Source organism: Molothrus aeneus, chromosome Z (assembly GCF_037042795.1).
Source record: "Molothrus aeneus isolate 106 chromosome Z, BPBGC_Maene_1.0, whole genome shotgun sequence".
NCBI classification, from domain to species: Eukaryota; Metazoa; Chordata; class Aves; order Passeriformes; family Icteridae; genus Molothrus; species Molothrus aeneus.
Genome location: NC_089680.1, coordinates 60928000 through 60945429, shown reverse-complemented (window position 1 = coordinate 60945429; position 17430 = coordinate 60928000). Strand labels below are relative to the sequence as shown.

The 17430-nt window shown below is 37.6% G+C and overlaps 1 protein-coding gene across 2 annotated transcripts in view; it reads left to right on the top strand.

The window, feature by feature from the left end:
- The window catches only part of PCSK5 (proprotein convertase subtilisin/kexin type 5), a 227494-nt gene that overhangs the window by 37737 nt on the left and 172327 nt on the right, over nucleotides 1-17430 (top strand). For both annotated transcript variants that reach the window (XM_066568788.1, XM_066568789.1), the window contains exon 3: nucleotides 9370-9483. In XM_066568788.1, coding sequence (XP_066424885.1) covers nucleotides 9370-9483 — 114 coding nt within the window. The remainder of the gene's footprint in view (nucleotides 1-9369; nucleotides 9484-17430) is intronic.

Here is a 17430-nt window from a genome sequence, read left to right as displayed (position 1 = left end):
TTTTCCTATGATTTAGGATAGAAAATAGCAAGACAGGCATGATCAAATAAACCCAAATGGGATCAAGTTTTTCTGTGGTTTAAAGTACTCTGATCAGAAAACGGCTTAATTTGATATTTAGTGTGTGTTCTGTGACTGAATTTTTCCATGTCAGACTTAAGTGACAAAACAACATTAAGCGAAAGTGCTGGAAATAGGTTGAGTTATTTGTTAAACTTCCTTACATTCTTAAATAAAGGTGTATTTACTTTGTTAAGTCCAGTATACCACTGATGGATATTACATATCACTTCATTATAGAATACTTTTACTGTCTTGCTAATTCTCAGTGGATTTTCTAAATGACAGTTGAAACCATGGGAAACTCTTGACTGAATCAACACTTTTGGAATTACACTGCTATTTTTGACATTTGAATTTAACCCTGTGGTAGAGATTTGTCTTCCTAAGATGTCACAAAATGAGTTAAGGCCACCCTTAGGTTGCCTTAGTAGGCACATGCAGATGTCTGAAGGATTTAAATGATTTATGACATGAGTTGAAGGACTAACCTAAGAAAAGAAAAATATCACATCAGAAATTTCAAGAGTTTTTTTTAATATATAGAATAATTGCTACAGTAATAGAGACATGAAATCCAAGATATTTCAGCTGTCTAGGATGCCAGATGTTAGATTCCAAAGCTAAGGAAGTTTAGAGAACTCAAAGTTGTATCCTCTAGTGGGCACTGGATCGGCCTTTTCGTTTATTAAGAACATGAAGTTTTAGGGAGTTGTGACACAAAAGTTTACTTTCAGAGTGATACTAATACTAATCCTCCCACTGTATTGAAATGGTGAAAAGATGATTACATTATCCCATGACTAGGTATTTCTAGATACTAACATTGTATTCAGTGGTGTAAGCAGAGCTTTAGGTACTGTACCAAACAGACCTATCAATTAGAGGTCTCTTAAAATTGTGTTCAAAATCATGAGTGTGTAGGTCTTGAGTTGTTCAGAGGTGAAGTGTATGACCTAGGGTTAAAAAATATAAACTACCTTGTATAAATATAGAAGCTGCTTTTAAGCTCATGCTCTAAAGACTTTTCCTCACTATTCCAAGGCTGAGTTATTTTAGAAACAGAATCAGAGCATCCAAGCTGGTTAGGCCACTTCAGATCTGAGGAAGGGAAAAATCCCCAACTGTTTTGATGCTTGTTCTTTGCTTATGACATCTGGGGCTGGTGCTGCTGGAAGCCACTGTCCAGGAGCCCAGACTCCCTGAAATTTGTCCTCAGCTCTCCCACAAGATTGCTGTTTGATTTCAATCCTGTAATTTTGAGCTCCTTTATGGTCAGCTGTGGTACAATACACTAGAAGGGTGGAGGCTGGGCAGTGGCTGTAGCCATGTTCATCATCAATTACTACAACTGTGTCTGCAAGTAGAAAACCTGTCAAGACTTCCCCAAGGAGAGGAAACGTGAGTCCTTTTGCCTCAGATTTTTCCCTGGTTTTTCAGTCGTACAGAGATCCTGGCCAGCAGCAGATACGCTGAGCTTCTCCAGAGTTTCAGTGTGATGCTTTTGTCTTTCCCAGCAGCTCTGGCTGCTATTAAATTACCTCGGTACAAAGCCTGTCTTCCTTCATCACTAGCCAGGTTGTTCCCTTTTTTCTTCACAATTTATTCCTCTACAGTCTTACTCATAAAGGAAGAAGACTTTTTTCCACATAGTTTTAGGCTGATATGTATGGATTTAAGGACACTTCAGTCCCATTAAAATCCATAGCTGTGGATTCTTTTACCTCATGGATGTGGAACTATGGCTATACTGCTGCAATTGATCACAAATACATAGCAAAGCAGATACAAACCAGATAGAAAGTCATACCAGGACTGACTGGCTTTTCTGTGGCTGTGAGGTGGAAAAATGCGCATTGAATTTCAGCTTTGGTCCATGGGAGACACTGCAGTAGCTTGGCCTGCTGTTGTGCCAGATGTGTTTCTTTGGAGTTGTGGCAATTTCAAGGATTATCTGCTGTCTTTTCTTCTCTGCTTTTTTTGGTTTCTGCTCAGCCTCAAACATCTGTTTCTAGTTTTATCTTGTTTTTTTTTTAGAATCTGTAACATAATTTTGACAACTGCTTTGATTGTGGATTGTCATTGACCATTGCTGAAGAAACACTTTTTTTATCAGCAAGAATGCATCATATAGCACTGCTGGAGTCAATAACTTTTTATCTAACTTATCTAACTTAGACCCCTACATTTGTGAAATGGTATCTGCAGTAATTTTCCATGGTCTTGACATATGTCAACATCTACTTTACCAATTATCTTAATCTATTTTTATGGTGAAAAGGGGCTGTTGCTATTGTGAGTCAAAGAATAACAGGTTAAGAAGATAGCTGGGGTTTTAATTTTTGTGATCAAAAAATGACACAAAATTCTTTTTAGGATGAGAAGTCAAATTTTTGAGGGTCTCACTTTTTGACTGAACATAGTTAGCAAGGAGTGCATCTTTCCTGCACTCCTGAGTAATGGCTTGCATCTCTTGTTCACTAACTAAGGTGTGGCCCTTGGATATTAGTATGTCATCCTCACTTTACCCTAAATCATTGACCTTTTGTTTTCATTACAAGGTGAAATGCAAAAACAGAATGTTGTCAAATGATACACTTAAGTAGAGCTGGTAGCACAGAAAACTTAATGACAGGACAACTAAGATGCTTATTTGTTTTGTTAGAAACATAGAATCATAGAATCATTTGGGTTGGAAAGGATGTAAAAGATCATCTAGTTCATGATCTAGTTGATGATCTTCCTGCCATAGGCAGGAACACATTCCACTTGACCAGGCTGCTCAGAGTCCAATCCAACGAGTCCAATCCAACATGGCTTTGAACACTTCCATGGATGGGGGCATCCACAGCTTCTCTGGGCAACCTGTTCAGTGCCTTACCACCCTCTGAGTAAAGAACATTCACCTTACCTAATATCCCATCTAAAGCTACTCTCTTTCTGTTTAAACCATTACTCCACATCCCATCACTAGACTGACTCCCTGATTATGAGACCTTCCTATCCTTCCCATAGGTCCCCCTCAAGAGCAGGAAGGTTGTCATAAGATCTCCCCAAACCTTTTCTAGGCTAAACAATCCCAGCTGTCTCAGCTCTTCCTCATAGCAGAGGTTTTCCAGCCATCTGACCATCTTCGTGGCCTTCCTCTTATGCTGGGGACCCCAGAGGTGGATGCAGCACTCCAGAGGGTAAAGTAGAGAAGTACCTTCTGATATAGCCCAGCATACAGTTGGTTTTTTGAGATGGGAGTATGAGTTGCTGGCTCAGCTCCAGTTTTTCATCCACCCATATGCAAAGCTGCTCTCAATCCACTCATTTAACCTGTATTGAGGTTTAGGATTACCCTGACCCAGGTGCAGGACCTCACACTTGTTCTTGCTCACCTCACAAGTCTGCCAGTGTCCCTCTGGATGGCATCCTGCTAAGACTGTAACTATTGGAGCAATTTTTTTCCTATGGCTTATTCTGGGACAGAATAGCTCAGTCTCATATTTTGTCTCAGAGTGTGCTATCCTCAATTCTGTCCTTTTGTAGCAGGGTCTTTCAGAACTCACATGTAGGAGTGTTGAGGCAAGTAAAGAGTGCAGTGTAGCAGATGCAGCATGAGACCGTCTAACTGGGAGGGGGGGTGCTTGCCCAGAGCAGTCTGTCTGCAGAAAAACTCCGAGTGACAGTGCTGCATTGCTCTTCAGTGCCTGTTCTCCATGGGATGAGGTAGCCCCTCTTGGTCTGTTTACTGGGCATTACCTTCCATGTGCTCTGTGTGGGTGTTCTCTCTCTTTTTCTCTTTAATCTGTAGTGTTCCTGTGGCACCTCCTCCCTTGTTATCTGAGGAGGAATTTGCAGTTTCTTCTTACAGGTGTAGGACAGATGGAGGTGAAGGAGGCAGTAAAAGGGTTACAGTTACAGTTTCAATTAGGAGTGGCGCCTGAAGGATCTCTTTTTCACAGACTCTAGATCCACACCTTCACATTGAATTTTGTCATAAAAGTCACAGATTCTGGTATGAAATTTGTAACTTAATTCAGAATTAGAAAACTTTTTCGCCCCAAGCATGTTTTTCTTCAAAATGGGAAGGAGTACATCTTCAGCTTGCCCGTAACTTCTGCTGTATAGTAGTGCCGTTTTCACATATTAGAGTTGATACATTTTTAATAATTCTGAAATGTTTATATAAGCAGACCCTGTCATAGTATGTTTGAAAAAATTATCTTTCCCAACCAACTTTATATGTTAAAAATCATGCTGCTTTGATAAATTGATGGGTTTTTTCCCCCACCATGTAAGGTTTTTTTCATTTATCATATTTTATTTTCACATTTAGAGCTCTAGGTGATAAGGTCTTACTGCAGCATACCTACATGGGGCTTTTTTTCCCCAAGAATTCTACTGAATCAATGAGGCTAAAAATGGTAGAAAGTAGTTTTGATTCATTTCATTAAGAGATAACATTTCATTTCAAATGAATGCCACTTAAAGAGAAAAAGAGTGCTTGAATTAGCTCAGACAGTTTTATTGCCATAGCAGTATTCCATGCAGGTCTGTGAAATAGAACTGGATCATGCACAAAACAATACTGTGAGTCCCGAATTGAGGAGACTGAAAAGGGTGATTTTTAAAAATAGTTTGGTCTCCAGTCTGGCTTGGCTTTGATTTCTAGACACTTAGAAAATGGAACTTTTGAGGCTGAGGTCAATGGGAAAATGTCTTTTGTTACCTCTCAGTAAGTGTGACTTTATGGAAATGTTAAAATGAACTTCATTGTTTGCATAGACTCACCTTTTGGCAAGAAATGAGAATCTGTATAATTAATTACTCCAGAAATATTATTTTTATATAAATGAGCTCCTTTCATACAGGATCAAACAAATCCAAAATATACCAGGCATTCTACAGTAATTTGTGGATGAATACCCATAAAATACTCAAAGGTAATATGTGTTACAATATTAATATAACTTCTGAGTCTTGACCTTGTTTTCATTAATATAACCAAGTGATTGTACAATGTAGAGTAAACTATTCCATTTAAGTGGCAGTGATATTTTCTGTAAACAAAATTGTATGCATTGACTTGTCAGATGAGTATGTTGTCTTCCAGTGATGTTTAAATTAAGTTCTAAAAGGTTGTATCAATATAACCTGAGAATAAAAACAATTCATCAGCAGATCTCAACATAAGGGATTTGCTAAACACCTTCCAGGCAGAGCTATAATTAGGACTGTGATCAGGCATGTGGGATGTTTCAGGTTACACTGTCTAACATCCTGCACTGTCTCCCTCATAGCAGTGCATGGTCACTGACTGAGAGTGGTCAGTTTGACTTGCCCCTTTCACTGATGTGGTTACCTGTACTATACAAAATGAGTCCTAATGATTTACACTAGGTTTGTCTAGTTTGAAGAAAAGGAGACTGAGAAGCAACCTCATTGTCCTGTACAGCTTCCCGAGGAGGGGACGGAGAGAGGGAGATGCAGCTCTCTTCTTCCTGGTGTCCAGTGATGGGGGATGTGAGAGTAGTTCAGGGGAAGTTCACACTGGACTTCAGGAAGCATTTTTTACCAAGATTGATCAAAGAGATCAGTCTTCCTAGAGATGTGCTTGATGCCCCAGGCCTGTCAGTGTTTAGGACACATTTGGACAATACTGTGCTTTAACTTCTGTTCGTCCCTGAATTGATCAGGCAGTTGGACTAGATGATCATTGTACCTCCATTACAGCTGAAATATTCTGTAGTCTATTCCATCTAGACACTTGCCTTCCATCATTAAAGAGCTACCTGCACTATCTTCCCATATGCTTCCTTAGGCGAATGTCTCATTTGCCCATATCTTTATTTGTATGAAATTAAACAGCTATTTTACTTAGAGCAATTCTATGCATACATAAAATTACCATTAAGTCTTGTGGGAAGACAAGTTATGTTTCTTTTACTGGGTTTGAGTCTGATCATACAAGCTGCACAGCCCTTCTGCAAAATTACTGTTTCATATGTTTCCCCTAATTTTGCTGGGAGCTGAGGAAACAGGAACTGAGGGCAACATCCAGCATGTAACAGGGGCATGCCCTGCAAGAGAGAGTCTTTTGTTAAAAGCTGGTAGATAAGATATAAAAAAATGTTTACCTATATTTCACTAAAATATAACCACCTACTATATTGCAGGCTTGCAGATTAACTCAGTTGATAAAAAATCTTGTACAAACACATGCATATATGTATACTTAATATTCTTTATGTGTCAAATGATGTATATTCCAGTTTATATAGGTGTATATATAAACTGGAAGTATGCAGTGCTGCAATGTTTATGATTGCTTGGACTAAATAACTGATACTATTCTCCATAATATTGTCTGAAATAAATGGAGAAAAGAAATTATTTGGGCTTTTTTTTTGAGGCAGCAATGTATGCATATGTATACATACACCAGTCTCCACCAGTACTATGCTGCCTTTATATTTAAATCTTTTTATTGATCAGCAGATATTTGTCACTGAATAGGCAGTAATCAATGGAGACAACATGTCGCAGTGAATGAGTAGAGAGGTTGGCTAAGAGTTTGTCTAGTCAGGAAAACTCCTTTCATTTTATCCATGTAGGAATGGCATTAGGTTGCTGAGGTCTTGTGTGTTGTGCAGGCTTCAGGAATATGTTTACTTCTTTGGCTCCATTAAAAAGTAAGGGTGTTTTCCCAAAACTTCTCACAGTCGCTCATTGTAGTTCCTATAGAAGCCTTGACACATGGGAGTCCCTAATGCCAAATTAGATGTCCTGGGTCTCTGATTTATGGCTCCTCTAGGCAATAGTAGTGTTGGTGAGTTCTTTCATTAAGGTTCATGCATCTAAGCTAAAGGCAGCAGTGGCAGAAGGTTTAATCCCCTTCAGCTGAGTCTGTCTCATTGGTTTGTCTTTGTGGACACTTCTGCAGCACTATCAGATCCTTAGATTCTGTTGGTGGTAGGTTAAATTCCTCCCTGCAGACTCAAGATAGAAGTTACCAAGTGTGGTGTGATGTGCTCTGTGTGGTTTTGGCCTGTAAAATGTTGAAATTTGTTGACTTACAACTTTCTCAGCATGGTTAACATACTCATGTGGTTAATCCCTTCAGCAAAGGATGAATCAAGATAACATTAAATATTCTTGCAGTGTAGAAGCTTTAGACCTCAGTCAGCTGAACGTGTTTCTAGCACTGAGACCCAAATCTCATAATGAGACTTGGAAAGTGGATCTGTATAATCTCTGAAAGGAATGGTTGCTTTTTCAGACCTGTTGAACCTTTTTTTTAATGACAGCTAAATAGTAGTAATAGAAGGAGTGAATCCCATTGTCTATGGCAGTCCAGGCAGGTGGGGATGCCAGTCTCTGTTTTTTTATGTGTTGGGAGGCATGGGCTACCTGAAAAAAGAGAAGTTTTTAAGATCAGCAAGCTGCTGTTGTGAGGGTCTGGAAAAGAAAGCATATATTAGCAGCAAAGGTCAGGAGAACAGGGTTCATTATTCAGTTAAAAATCAGTCTTTTTCATGGAGGAGAGAGCTAGTTAGAGAGTCTTGTTGATCCCAGCTTAAAGCAGCCATTAGACTTAGTGCTTACAAAAGTCTATTGATTTGACTTTCTTTGGGCTTTGCCAGACATGTTTTGTGTACCCTACAGGCCTCCAGTCTTTGTTACATCAAACAGCCTGAGACCAATTAGCTGTCACCTCTTGCATAGGACACCTGGATTCAGTCAGATCTGAAGGGAGCAGTTAGCTCTTGTCATGTCGTGGGGGATTTCAAGTGGTACCGGAGGAGGGGACAATAAGCAAGAGAGAAACACTGTCAAATTTCTCCATTCTCATAGAAGCAGAAAGCGACTAATGATTGTTCTGAGAAGATTTAACAGGGGAATGAGTTTCAGTGTCAGTTCTACCTGACAGTCTGTGTTCTTAGACTGCATAATTTAGCCTCTAGAAGAATACTTCTGATCCTGAAGTTTATTCTTGGGAAGGAGAAAATTTCATTTCTTCTTTATGAAGAAAACCATGAAAACCATCCAGTCTCTATAAGGACTGCTGTAAGAATCCTCTCTGGACAAATTCAGACATGTCTTTCTCCATTTTTTTTCTGACCAAGAAGTAGAGGCCAGAATGCTATGGTATGTCTACCTAAGGATTTGAAATTCGTAGTAGGGAGATTAGCCTGCTAAAGGAAAATATTAATACTGTCTCTGACCAGTGACAAACAAACATGTGAGCTGAAAGTAACTTCTTTGATATATTTGTATGTTTGTGTTCATATGCAGATATTCAAACATCACAAATAAAAGGTGCAAAGTTGGCTGCTAGGAGAAGACGACTGTCTTGCTTGGAGAGATGTGAATTAATTTTTGTAGCTATATCCCTTGAAACAATTCAGCATAAATATATAAGCTGCTAGATGTGTGTGAATATACCATGGGCTTTTTCAGTGGTTAGTTCATATTATTTACATTTATTGAAACTAGCTCCCTTTTAGAATAGCTAATACAGAAATAGCTGCAGAGTCCCCTCTGATCTAAGGTTGATGTCACTTGTGATGTTGCCTTCCTTTGGATGTGTCATGAATCTTTGAAGAGGTGTCAGACACACAAAAATAACTTGTGGATTTTTAACCCTTAAATTTCTTTTCCTGTTTCAAGCTCATTTTTGTGTTTGTTTTAATTAGAGCTGTTGCTCAGTATCCAGTATCCTATTTCTCACAGGGGAGTGCTTAGTGTAAAATAAAATTCCAGAGTGCTTCTCTGACACAATCTCAATACTTTACTTAAAATGAAGTTTAATTCTGGGTTTTTTTTTTCTCTCTGAATGGTGAAAATGATTTAGATATTGGTCTAAAAGCAAAACTTTTGAATATATTTTTTAATGTTTTTGTTTTCTGGAAGAGAAAGATAGAAATAAAAACAAACTCACTCTTTTAGAAATGCACTTAATTCCTCATTGTAATATGCTGTTAGATTTTGTGGAGGAGTTTTTAAAAATTCAAGAGAAGAGTCAATCTGGCAAAGAAAAATTGGAAAAATAATAGTATTTAAAAGGTAATACCCAATGAAGTCCTTCTAGCAGGGTATTTAAGCAATTGTTTGGGTATATTTGTAACGCTTGCTAAATTGAATGTATTCCTTAGTGAACAGTATTTCAAGATGATCTGCACAATTTCTACTGCCAAAATGAACTCTTTAATATGAAATATGCCTTGGAGTGTGGCAATGAGAACAATCCCAAGTTTTTGCACATTTCTTGATAATCTCCACAGAACTGTAACATTCTCTGTATGTTTTCCTGGTTGGCAGGTGGAATGGATACAACAGCAGGTGGTTAAAAGAAGGATAAAGAGGGATTATAAACCTGGTGGTACCCAATCCACTTATTTCAATGATCCCAAGTGGCCAAGCATGTGGTACATGGTAAGTACATGTAGGGTCATTGACTCTGTTTTATGCTAATGTTTAGTTGTCTGGTTTGATATTATGAAAAGGGGAGGAAGAGTATGTTCAGAAAAAGCAGATTTGGAGATTATTATGTAGCTAATAAAAGTCTATTAACTCCTTAGAAGTATTAAAAAGAATTTGTGGTGAGCCATGCAGTAGGAAGCATTTACTGATGCATTTATTCATTAATTATTCCTATGGAAAGTTATCTTACTTACTTGAGGATAAATAAGCAATGAGAATGGAAGGAACTTAGCCACAACATGTGAGAACCCACATGTATTTAATACATAATTCACTGTCCCAAACATAAATGTATTTTGCCCTGAAACAGAAGAAGAAATCCACCAGCACTGACCATTCATTTCCTGTATGACAGAAGTTGTGTTTTTCAAAAAAAAAGGTCTTTTTTTGTCCTAATAAAATCACAGTTAAATCCTGGAGAGAAACTTTGTACTTACGATGTTTTAAAAAACATCCTCATTTTTGCCAGGTGAAAACCTTAGGATTACAGAATGGTTTGGGATAAAAGAGACTTTTAAAGGCCTTCTAGAGGAAACCCACCTTTCAATGAGCAGGAGCATCTTAAACTAGATCAAGTTGCTCAGAGCCACATTTGACCTGATTTTGAATGTTTCCAGTGATAGGGCACCTACTGGATCTCTGGGTAACCCAGTTCAGCATTTTACAACTCTTCTTGTAAACAATTTCTTCCTTATATCTAACCTGAATCCACCCTCTTTTGGTTTAAAGCCATTGCCCCTTGTCCTATAGCAACAGGTGCTGCTAAAAAGTTTGTCCTCATTTTTCTTAATGACCCCCCTACAAATATTGAAAGGCTGCAGTAAGGTCTCCCTGGAACCTTCTCCAGGAAAAACAACCTTAATTCTCTCAGTCTTTCTTCATAGGACAGGTGCTCTGATAATAGATAATTACAGCAGTTGCCTCTAATTTTATCAGGAAGATAGTAGTCCCTATTTAGAAAATAGTTGCGTTGTCTAGCCACACTACCTCACAGCTGTGCCAGAATTGCCAGTGTAACACTGAACAGACTTTAGAGCATCAAATGGACTTCACTGTTTTTTTTTTTTTTGTACAACTTTCATAATTCCTCATTTGTGTCCCAGTGGAAAAAAAATCCTCACTTTCAAACCCTCTGGGAAGAGACCATTCCTGACTGTTTGCATTTACATCCACTGATAACTCCGTGTATTTGCAACAGCATTAGTGATCGTGGTTTGATGACATTTTGTTGGAAGAGATGAGTAAAGTATTATTGAACATGCTATTTCATCAGGGTGAATAGCTAAAAATATGTGAGTGGATTGACTTTAGGACTGACTTGAGACATAAAAGATATCCTCATATAACTGTGTTTATGATTGTTACCATAGCTGATTTTGTTAATCTTTCTTAGCTTTATAAGATGAAAGGGAAAATTGAGTTCAAGGTTGGTTAATGGTTTCAGTCTTTGCTATGCTGGAAGGGGATTTTAGGTTACTGGCTGCAGATATGTTGTTGAGAAAGTAGTAAGAGTAACAAGAAATTACTCTTGAGTAATTTCTTGAGAAAGTAATAAGTAAATTATCATATAGAGGGTTGTATTTTGATTAATAAGTAACTTTGTTGTGGGCTAAGACTGATACCTTTGCCCATTGAACTGGCACAATTTCTAACAAGGCCATAAGTGCAGTTCAGATTTGTTGACAGAAGTTCTGTTATTCAAAGACTTTGTCAAGGCATACCTGATTAATGTTTTTCCTTTCCAAGGTTTTTCTTCACAAGTACCACTTCTTGTAATTTTCATTTTCTAGGCCAGAAATAATAAATTTATTTATTTTTGTGTGATATCCATGGCAAGAAGTTACAAGAGAGAATCAGGCATTCTTTCTCTTTTGAGCCATCACAGCACTTAAGAGAAAGAAAAGGTTATTTTCTTCTGACTTCCCTCCCTGAAAGCAAGGAAAGTTGGACAAAACCCAACTATCTTTAGCATAACTTCAGAATCTTCAGGCATCTGTGCTTAAGAGTAAAATAGAATATTTTTATAGACTAATTAGCATATGAAACTTTACCAATCCAACTGTTACTCAAAGTGCCCTATAGAATCAGGTCCAGTTTGCTCAGAATGAACTGATATCAAAGGGAATAAAAAAATCCCTAGTTAACATCCTTTTCAAAATTTTTGCCATTCCCAGAGCTCAGCTACCTTTGTACCATCATGTTAAATCTAATAAATTTCTTCTCTTCCACTGGTGTTGACAAAATAACCTTTTAGCCAATAACTGGATAAACTATATACAGTCAGTTTGGTGATTTTGGCTTAAAGAGGTTGGAGTCAGTTGTTCTGTATTTTTTTTACCTTGGAGCTAACAATAAATAGAATGACTGAGGTGACTTTGTGCATAATCAATTTCACTGTACCTGCCAGTTTTTTAAATGAATTTCTTTATCTAATCTGCATAGGAAACTATAGAAAGTAAATATATTAATATATATTTTAAAAAGAGAGGAAGTAAATATATTTAAGAAATAGAAATACATGCAAAATTGTGGTTAGTATAACTAACTTTGGTAGACTTCAGTCAGAGTACTGTTGTTGACCATTTCTTTTTGTTCCTGACTTCAAGAACAGCTTCATAGTGGTAGGCTGAAACTGGAATCACACAGGCGTAGAGGCACAGATTTCTACAGTTGTAATTTACTTCTGCTGTGATGATGGTCTCCACTGGATGGGTTTTTTATGTTTTTTAAAAATAAGAAAAACATTTTGGTTAAGCATAATGAAAATGCTAATTTGTTTTTTAAACTTCTGAAAACATACTCTAATAGAAGTTGGTAAACCTAAGAAAACATACAGTGCCTGGCTGTGCTGTTTCTCCAACAAGTTATGAGACCTAGTTCTGTGGGGTTTTCACAGAACTGGAGTGAAAGGACAAGCAGATCAACAAGTGTGATGTGTTTTAGGGTGTTCAGGGTGGAAGAGGATTATAGCAGCAAGGCACAGTAAAACCATGTGACTGAGCCATAGTGGAAATGAACATTTACCAGTTACTTGGTGAATAAATAATAAAGTAATTTATTGAAGCAAACAGCTATTGTTGCACAATTACAGAAGTAGAGTGATATACACTCTACATCTATAATTGTGCAACAATAGGGTTTTTAGAAAGCTGTTGAAGGTAAAAGATTTGCTGAGAAGCCTCATCAGTCAGTATTTATTGGTCATCAATCATCACATTTATTGGTATATTTGCACTGTAAGTTTTCTGATGTAAACAGGTGAAATGTAATTTATACCGATATTGAGAGCAAGCCACACAAGCTGGTGTGTACTGAATTACTTGCATGTAGGGCTTGCTGCCTTGAGCTCTAATACTGAAAACAAAACCTAGGGAAAATTGCTTACTTTTCACTTTCAGTGGGGATTGTGAAGCATACATTGCTTTGAGCTTCAATGAAGTGTCTGGTGAAGCCAGTTACCTCATTTCTTCAGAAAATTCCTCTAGTATACTACATAGTGCTCTCCAGTTATACTTGTGAGTTCCCAGGTGAGCTGTTCATTCACAGGGAGGGACAGACCCTTCTGCTCTGACACACTATAGTTTACTCTGGATGGCAGCCAGAACAGGACTAATAAACCTTTATCGGTAGTGAGTAATGTGAGTTTCCGAAGGTCCTGTAGCCATGAAATAAGGTGGAGGTGACGAGTTAGACAGGTGAGTTGCCTCCCTTATGCCACTCATGAGATCTGTAGGAGGTTGGCTTACCTTGTGCCTCTCCTCCCAACTCAAGCAAATGGCAGAGCAGAGAAAAAGATTTACTTCCCTGGCCTTGCCATTAATGAGGACACCTATGGTGGATGGGACTGTGAAAGGAGAGAGAGGGACAAAGGAAGGAGTGACAGAAGCCTGACAAGATGGACTGGAAAGAAGCGAAGGGAGAAGGAGAGGTCACAGTAGATCTGAGTGCTGGCCCAGGTACAGGGAGGCAAAACTCAAGGAAGAATTTCCTTGAGTTTTCCTTGAATTTTACCTGCCATATGCTAACACCACAGCAAATGAATACATGTCACTCTCCTTTATGACCTCCTAAAAGTTTATTTGAGAACTAAGGAAAAACCTCACTCTTTTTATTGCCCTCCCAAGAACTGTTCTCTCCTTTCATCTGTGCAGTGGAAGCCAAATATTTTTTCTTTCCAAGTTGGCATGGCATGCTTGAAAGTGTTTTGCATATTTTGTAACTTGGTTTGGTTGTTGCATGCACTTTCATATTTTTGGGTTTTATTGCATGAGAAGATCAAGCTTTTGGTGTTCTGTAAATTCAGAAGATGATCTGTGACTTAACTTCAGCAGAAGTGCTGCTCGAAAGAACCCTCTGTCTGCCACACATTACTTTGCAAATCTGCCTGTGGAAACACATATTTTGTTGTTCTGTGTGGACAAGGCAGAACAATAGCATGAAGTCAAGTAATTCACAATTTGACCTAAATTAATTTCCTTTTCGAAACACTTTAGGTAATCAAAAAAGCCTGTAGAAGTGGATTTATCCATGCCTGCTGAAAAGAGATTATTAATGCAGATAGTTTAGCAAGGATAGCAAATAGTTTGAAGGCAGAACAGACTAGATAGGCTTCTTGGTTTGTTCCTTTGGGATATTCAGTTCTCCTAGATAAGCACACCTGGAAATGCCCAGAAAACACAAAATGGAAGCCAGCACCTTCTGGGGGTTGTGCCAGCATTTTTGCTGAAGCAAGAAGAAGCAATACCAAAATTCTTTCCATGCTTGCTTTGGGGTAGCATTTCCTGTGTGTCAAAGATTTGGTAATAAATCATATAGCAAAAGCACACATTCTTCTGCCTACTTACTACTATGATTGTATCTTCATAGGCAGAGCATCCACTCTTATCTTTATGGAATTTATTTAACATGATTTTTTTTTTATAAGCAGCAACTGAGTTACATTAAGAAACTGTAGGTACTTGTTTGTATAATGTTCTTCGTGAAATATCACTTGTGTGTAATACTGTGTTTTTCTGCACTGCCTTTTTCTGAGTAGTTTTTGCAGTTAGTAAAGAAATTATAATGTCTCAAAATCTTTGCTGAATTTCTAACAATATTTGATAAATATCTGATTTTAGCTTTTGAATGTCATACTGGGACACATTCTGCTATATTTCAGTTTTTATCTTACATTGCACTTCAGCAGGAAAACCATTGATACAAACAGACATGCGTAATTTCCTGGAAGTACATTTTTCCTCTTTACAAAGGAGAAGGAATTATTGCTTTCTAAGAACAGTTTTCAGGAGCAGCTGCTTAGTTAACTCTCTGCTTTTCAGATTTTTAATTACTTAAAAATTAAGTAATGCCAAATAGCAAAACAATTTCTTATGCCACTGAATAAACTGTGTACTGAATAGTACTGAATATTCTATTAATTTACTAAAAAAAAGGAGAGGTAATTTAATTAATAGAAAAAATACTGATTTGTTTCAAAGTTTATATATTGTTTTGGTGTTGTCCACATACTAAAATTGAAGATACTTCTGGAAAGGTGTATCTACTTAACTAATATTTTATACATTATTTCACCTAAAAAACAAGCATCACGAATTCCAAAATTACCAAAATACACAACCACAGTACAGAATTAATTCTCAGGCTTACCTGTCTTGTGGTCTGATTGATAAGAAATGAAATAGTGTGACATGGTAATTTTGCTCTTATCAGAAGCATACTCATAAACCTATGAGACTTCTAGGAATTTCTGACACAAACACTTACTATATTACTTCCCAGACAGGAGACAAAAATTAAGTATTATGCAAGTGTAAGGCAATTTCCTAACAGTTCAGTACATTGGATCAAGGAGAGTCTGGATAATGCTTTTGGTCATATGATTTAGGTACTATTGTGAGGGGCAGGAAGTTGAATTTAATAATTCTTGTGGGTTCCTTCCAACCTGAGATATTCCATGATTCTTTGAGGAGAGCTTGATCTGTGACAAAGAAGAAACTGGAGAACAGTATTTGGCTCTAGAATGTTACGTCTTGTACTGGTCGTTAAAAATCAGTATGCCCATTTTAACTGAAGACAGATTCCGTATAGACCCCATGGAATGAGGCATCTATGTTCAATTGTGTCTTCCTGTATATCACGTGAGCAAATGTTGTGACTAAAATTACCAGTTTGCAGAGCACTTTAGTTCTTGCTGAGCCTTTTTCAACATTAATTCATGCTCCTTTTTTGTCCATGTTTTAAAAAAACCCACAAAACAGATGGAAACTGCCCCCCCTCCCCCCAACAACAGAGGAAGCAAATGCACTGAGGACAGACACTCCAATAAAGTGCATTCTGCACTACTTCATTAAATGTAGGTCTCCCTTGGCATTACTTTTAGATAATTCTGACGTAGTGAAATATCTGCTGTGCATTACTTCTGCTACTCAAGCCCAGTGGATAGGATTTTCTTCCCAACCAACAAGGAGCAGATAGCAGGAGAGACTAGCAGTACACAAATTCTATCAGCACCATTTTGGAAAGCAGTCCAGCAGCTGTTTGCATATCTGCATGACTTCTAATAAGTTTTGATGAAAATTAACCTGAATAAATTAAGTAAGCATTTTGAACAGGACATTCTGACAGAGCAAGACGTCAAGTCTCCTCAAGGAGAGGCAGGTAGAGTTCTTTGAAAAATACTCCAATTCTAGTGTGTAGAGCAATATAGGCAGTATCTGTGTTTGCTCTTTTGCTGAGATTATAAATCCTGCAGAACTGGCTGTTTCAAAAGGAACTCATTTCCAGCTAACAGCAGAAAAGAATGTGGTCAGGAAGAGGAAATGTGCAGGAATGAAGAGCCTCAGATATCCCCAAGAGATTAAAGTGTGAATCGTTTAAAGTATTAATACTGCTTTTTTCTTACCCTTTCTATAGTGATAGAGTTCACCAAATCATGAGTAGCATGACATCTAAGCATCTTTCCTGTCTTCATTGATTTTTATGTGAATTTCTAACAAAAAAAAAGTCAGTTTTTTTCAGTTTTCAAAACAGTTTGAAACTATATTAAACCCATGTAGTATAAACACAGTGGCTTAATGACCAGCAGATATATGATAGACTAAATATGAAGTGTATCACAGGGTTTTCCTTTTCCTGTGTCTTTTGGACAAGGCAGTTTAGTAATAAACAGTGAACTACTGTTTGGGAGTAAAAAACTCCTGGTTTGGGTTTTATGAATACCAGCTCCTAGTCATACAATTGTATTTGGAGCCAGAAATCCCATTTAGAAAAAAAATAACATAAGTTAAGCAAAGAAAAAGCATTTCTGAAGTTACAAAAACCTCTTCCATAGCCTGGTTGAAGTTTGAATCATTTTTCTCATTATAAGTCTCCTGGTCTGGCTGAAAATAAGCTGTTGAGGAAAGTTTGTTAAATGCAAGCATTCACATGCCATGTTTGGATGAGCTTTAGATGATACCAGCTGCTGAAGCACTAAAATCCATATAACCGTTATTAACTAGGACCTCATCTACACATGAATTGAAATGCAGATTAAGAAATTAATGTAGCCTACTTAGAAAGTGTTACAGCCCTTACATCTTGGTAAGGAGTCTGCTTAGAGATAACATGATTCTGAAAAGAAAAATCCCAGTTCTTGTAGGCCACTGAATTGGTGTTGAAGAATCAAGACTCTTTTTTGATGATGAAATTTCCCAAGACAGCACACAAGCTTGAGGCTCTGTGTTCGCATCCTACCACCTACAGTATCTTTGCCCCTAGCTCCTCAATCCTGTCCCCACCCTTTGCATCATCTCTTATGAATGACAGAGAAAAAACAAAATAAGAAACAAGCAAACAAAAAAACCCCAACCAACTAAAGAAAAAACACCAAAAAAAACCTCAAAAGAAACTAAACAAGGA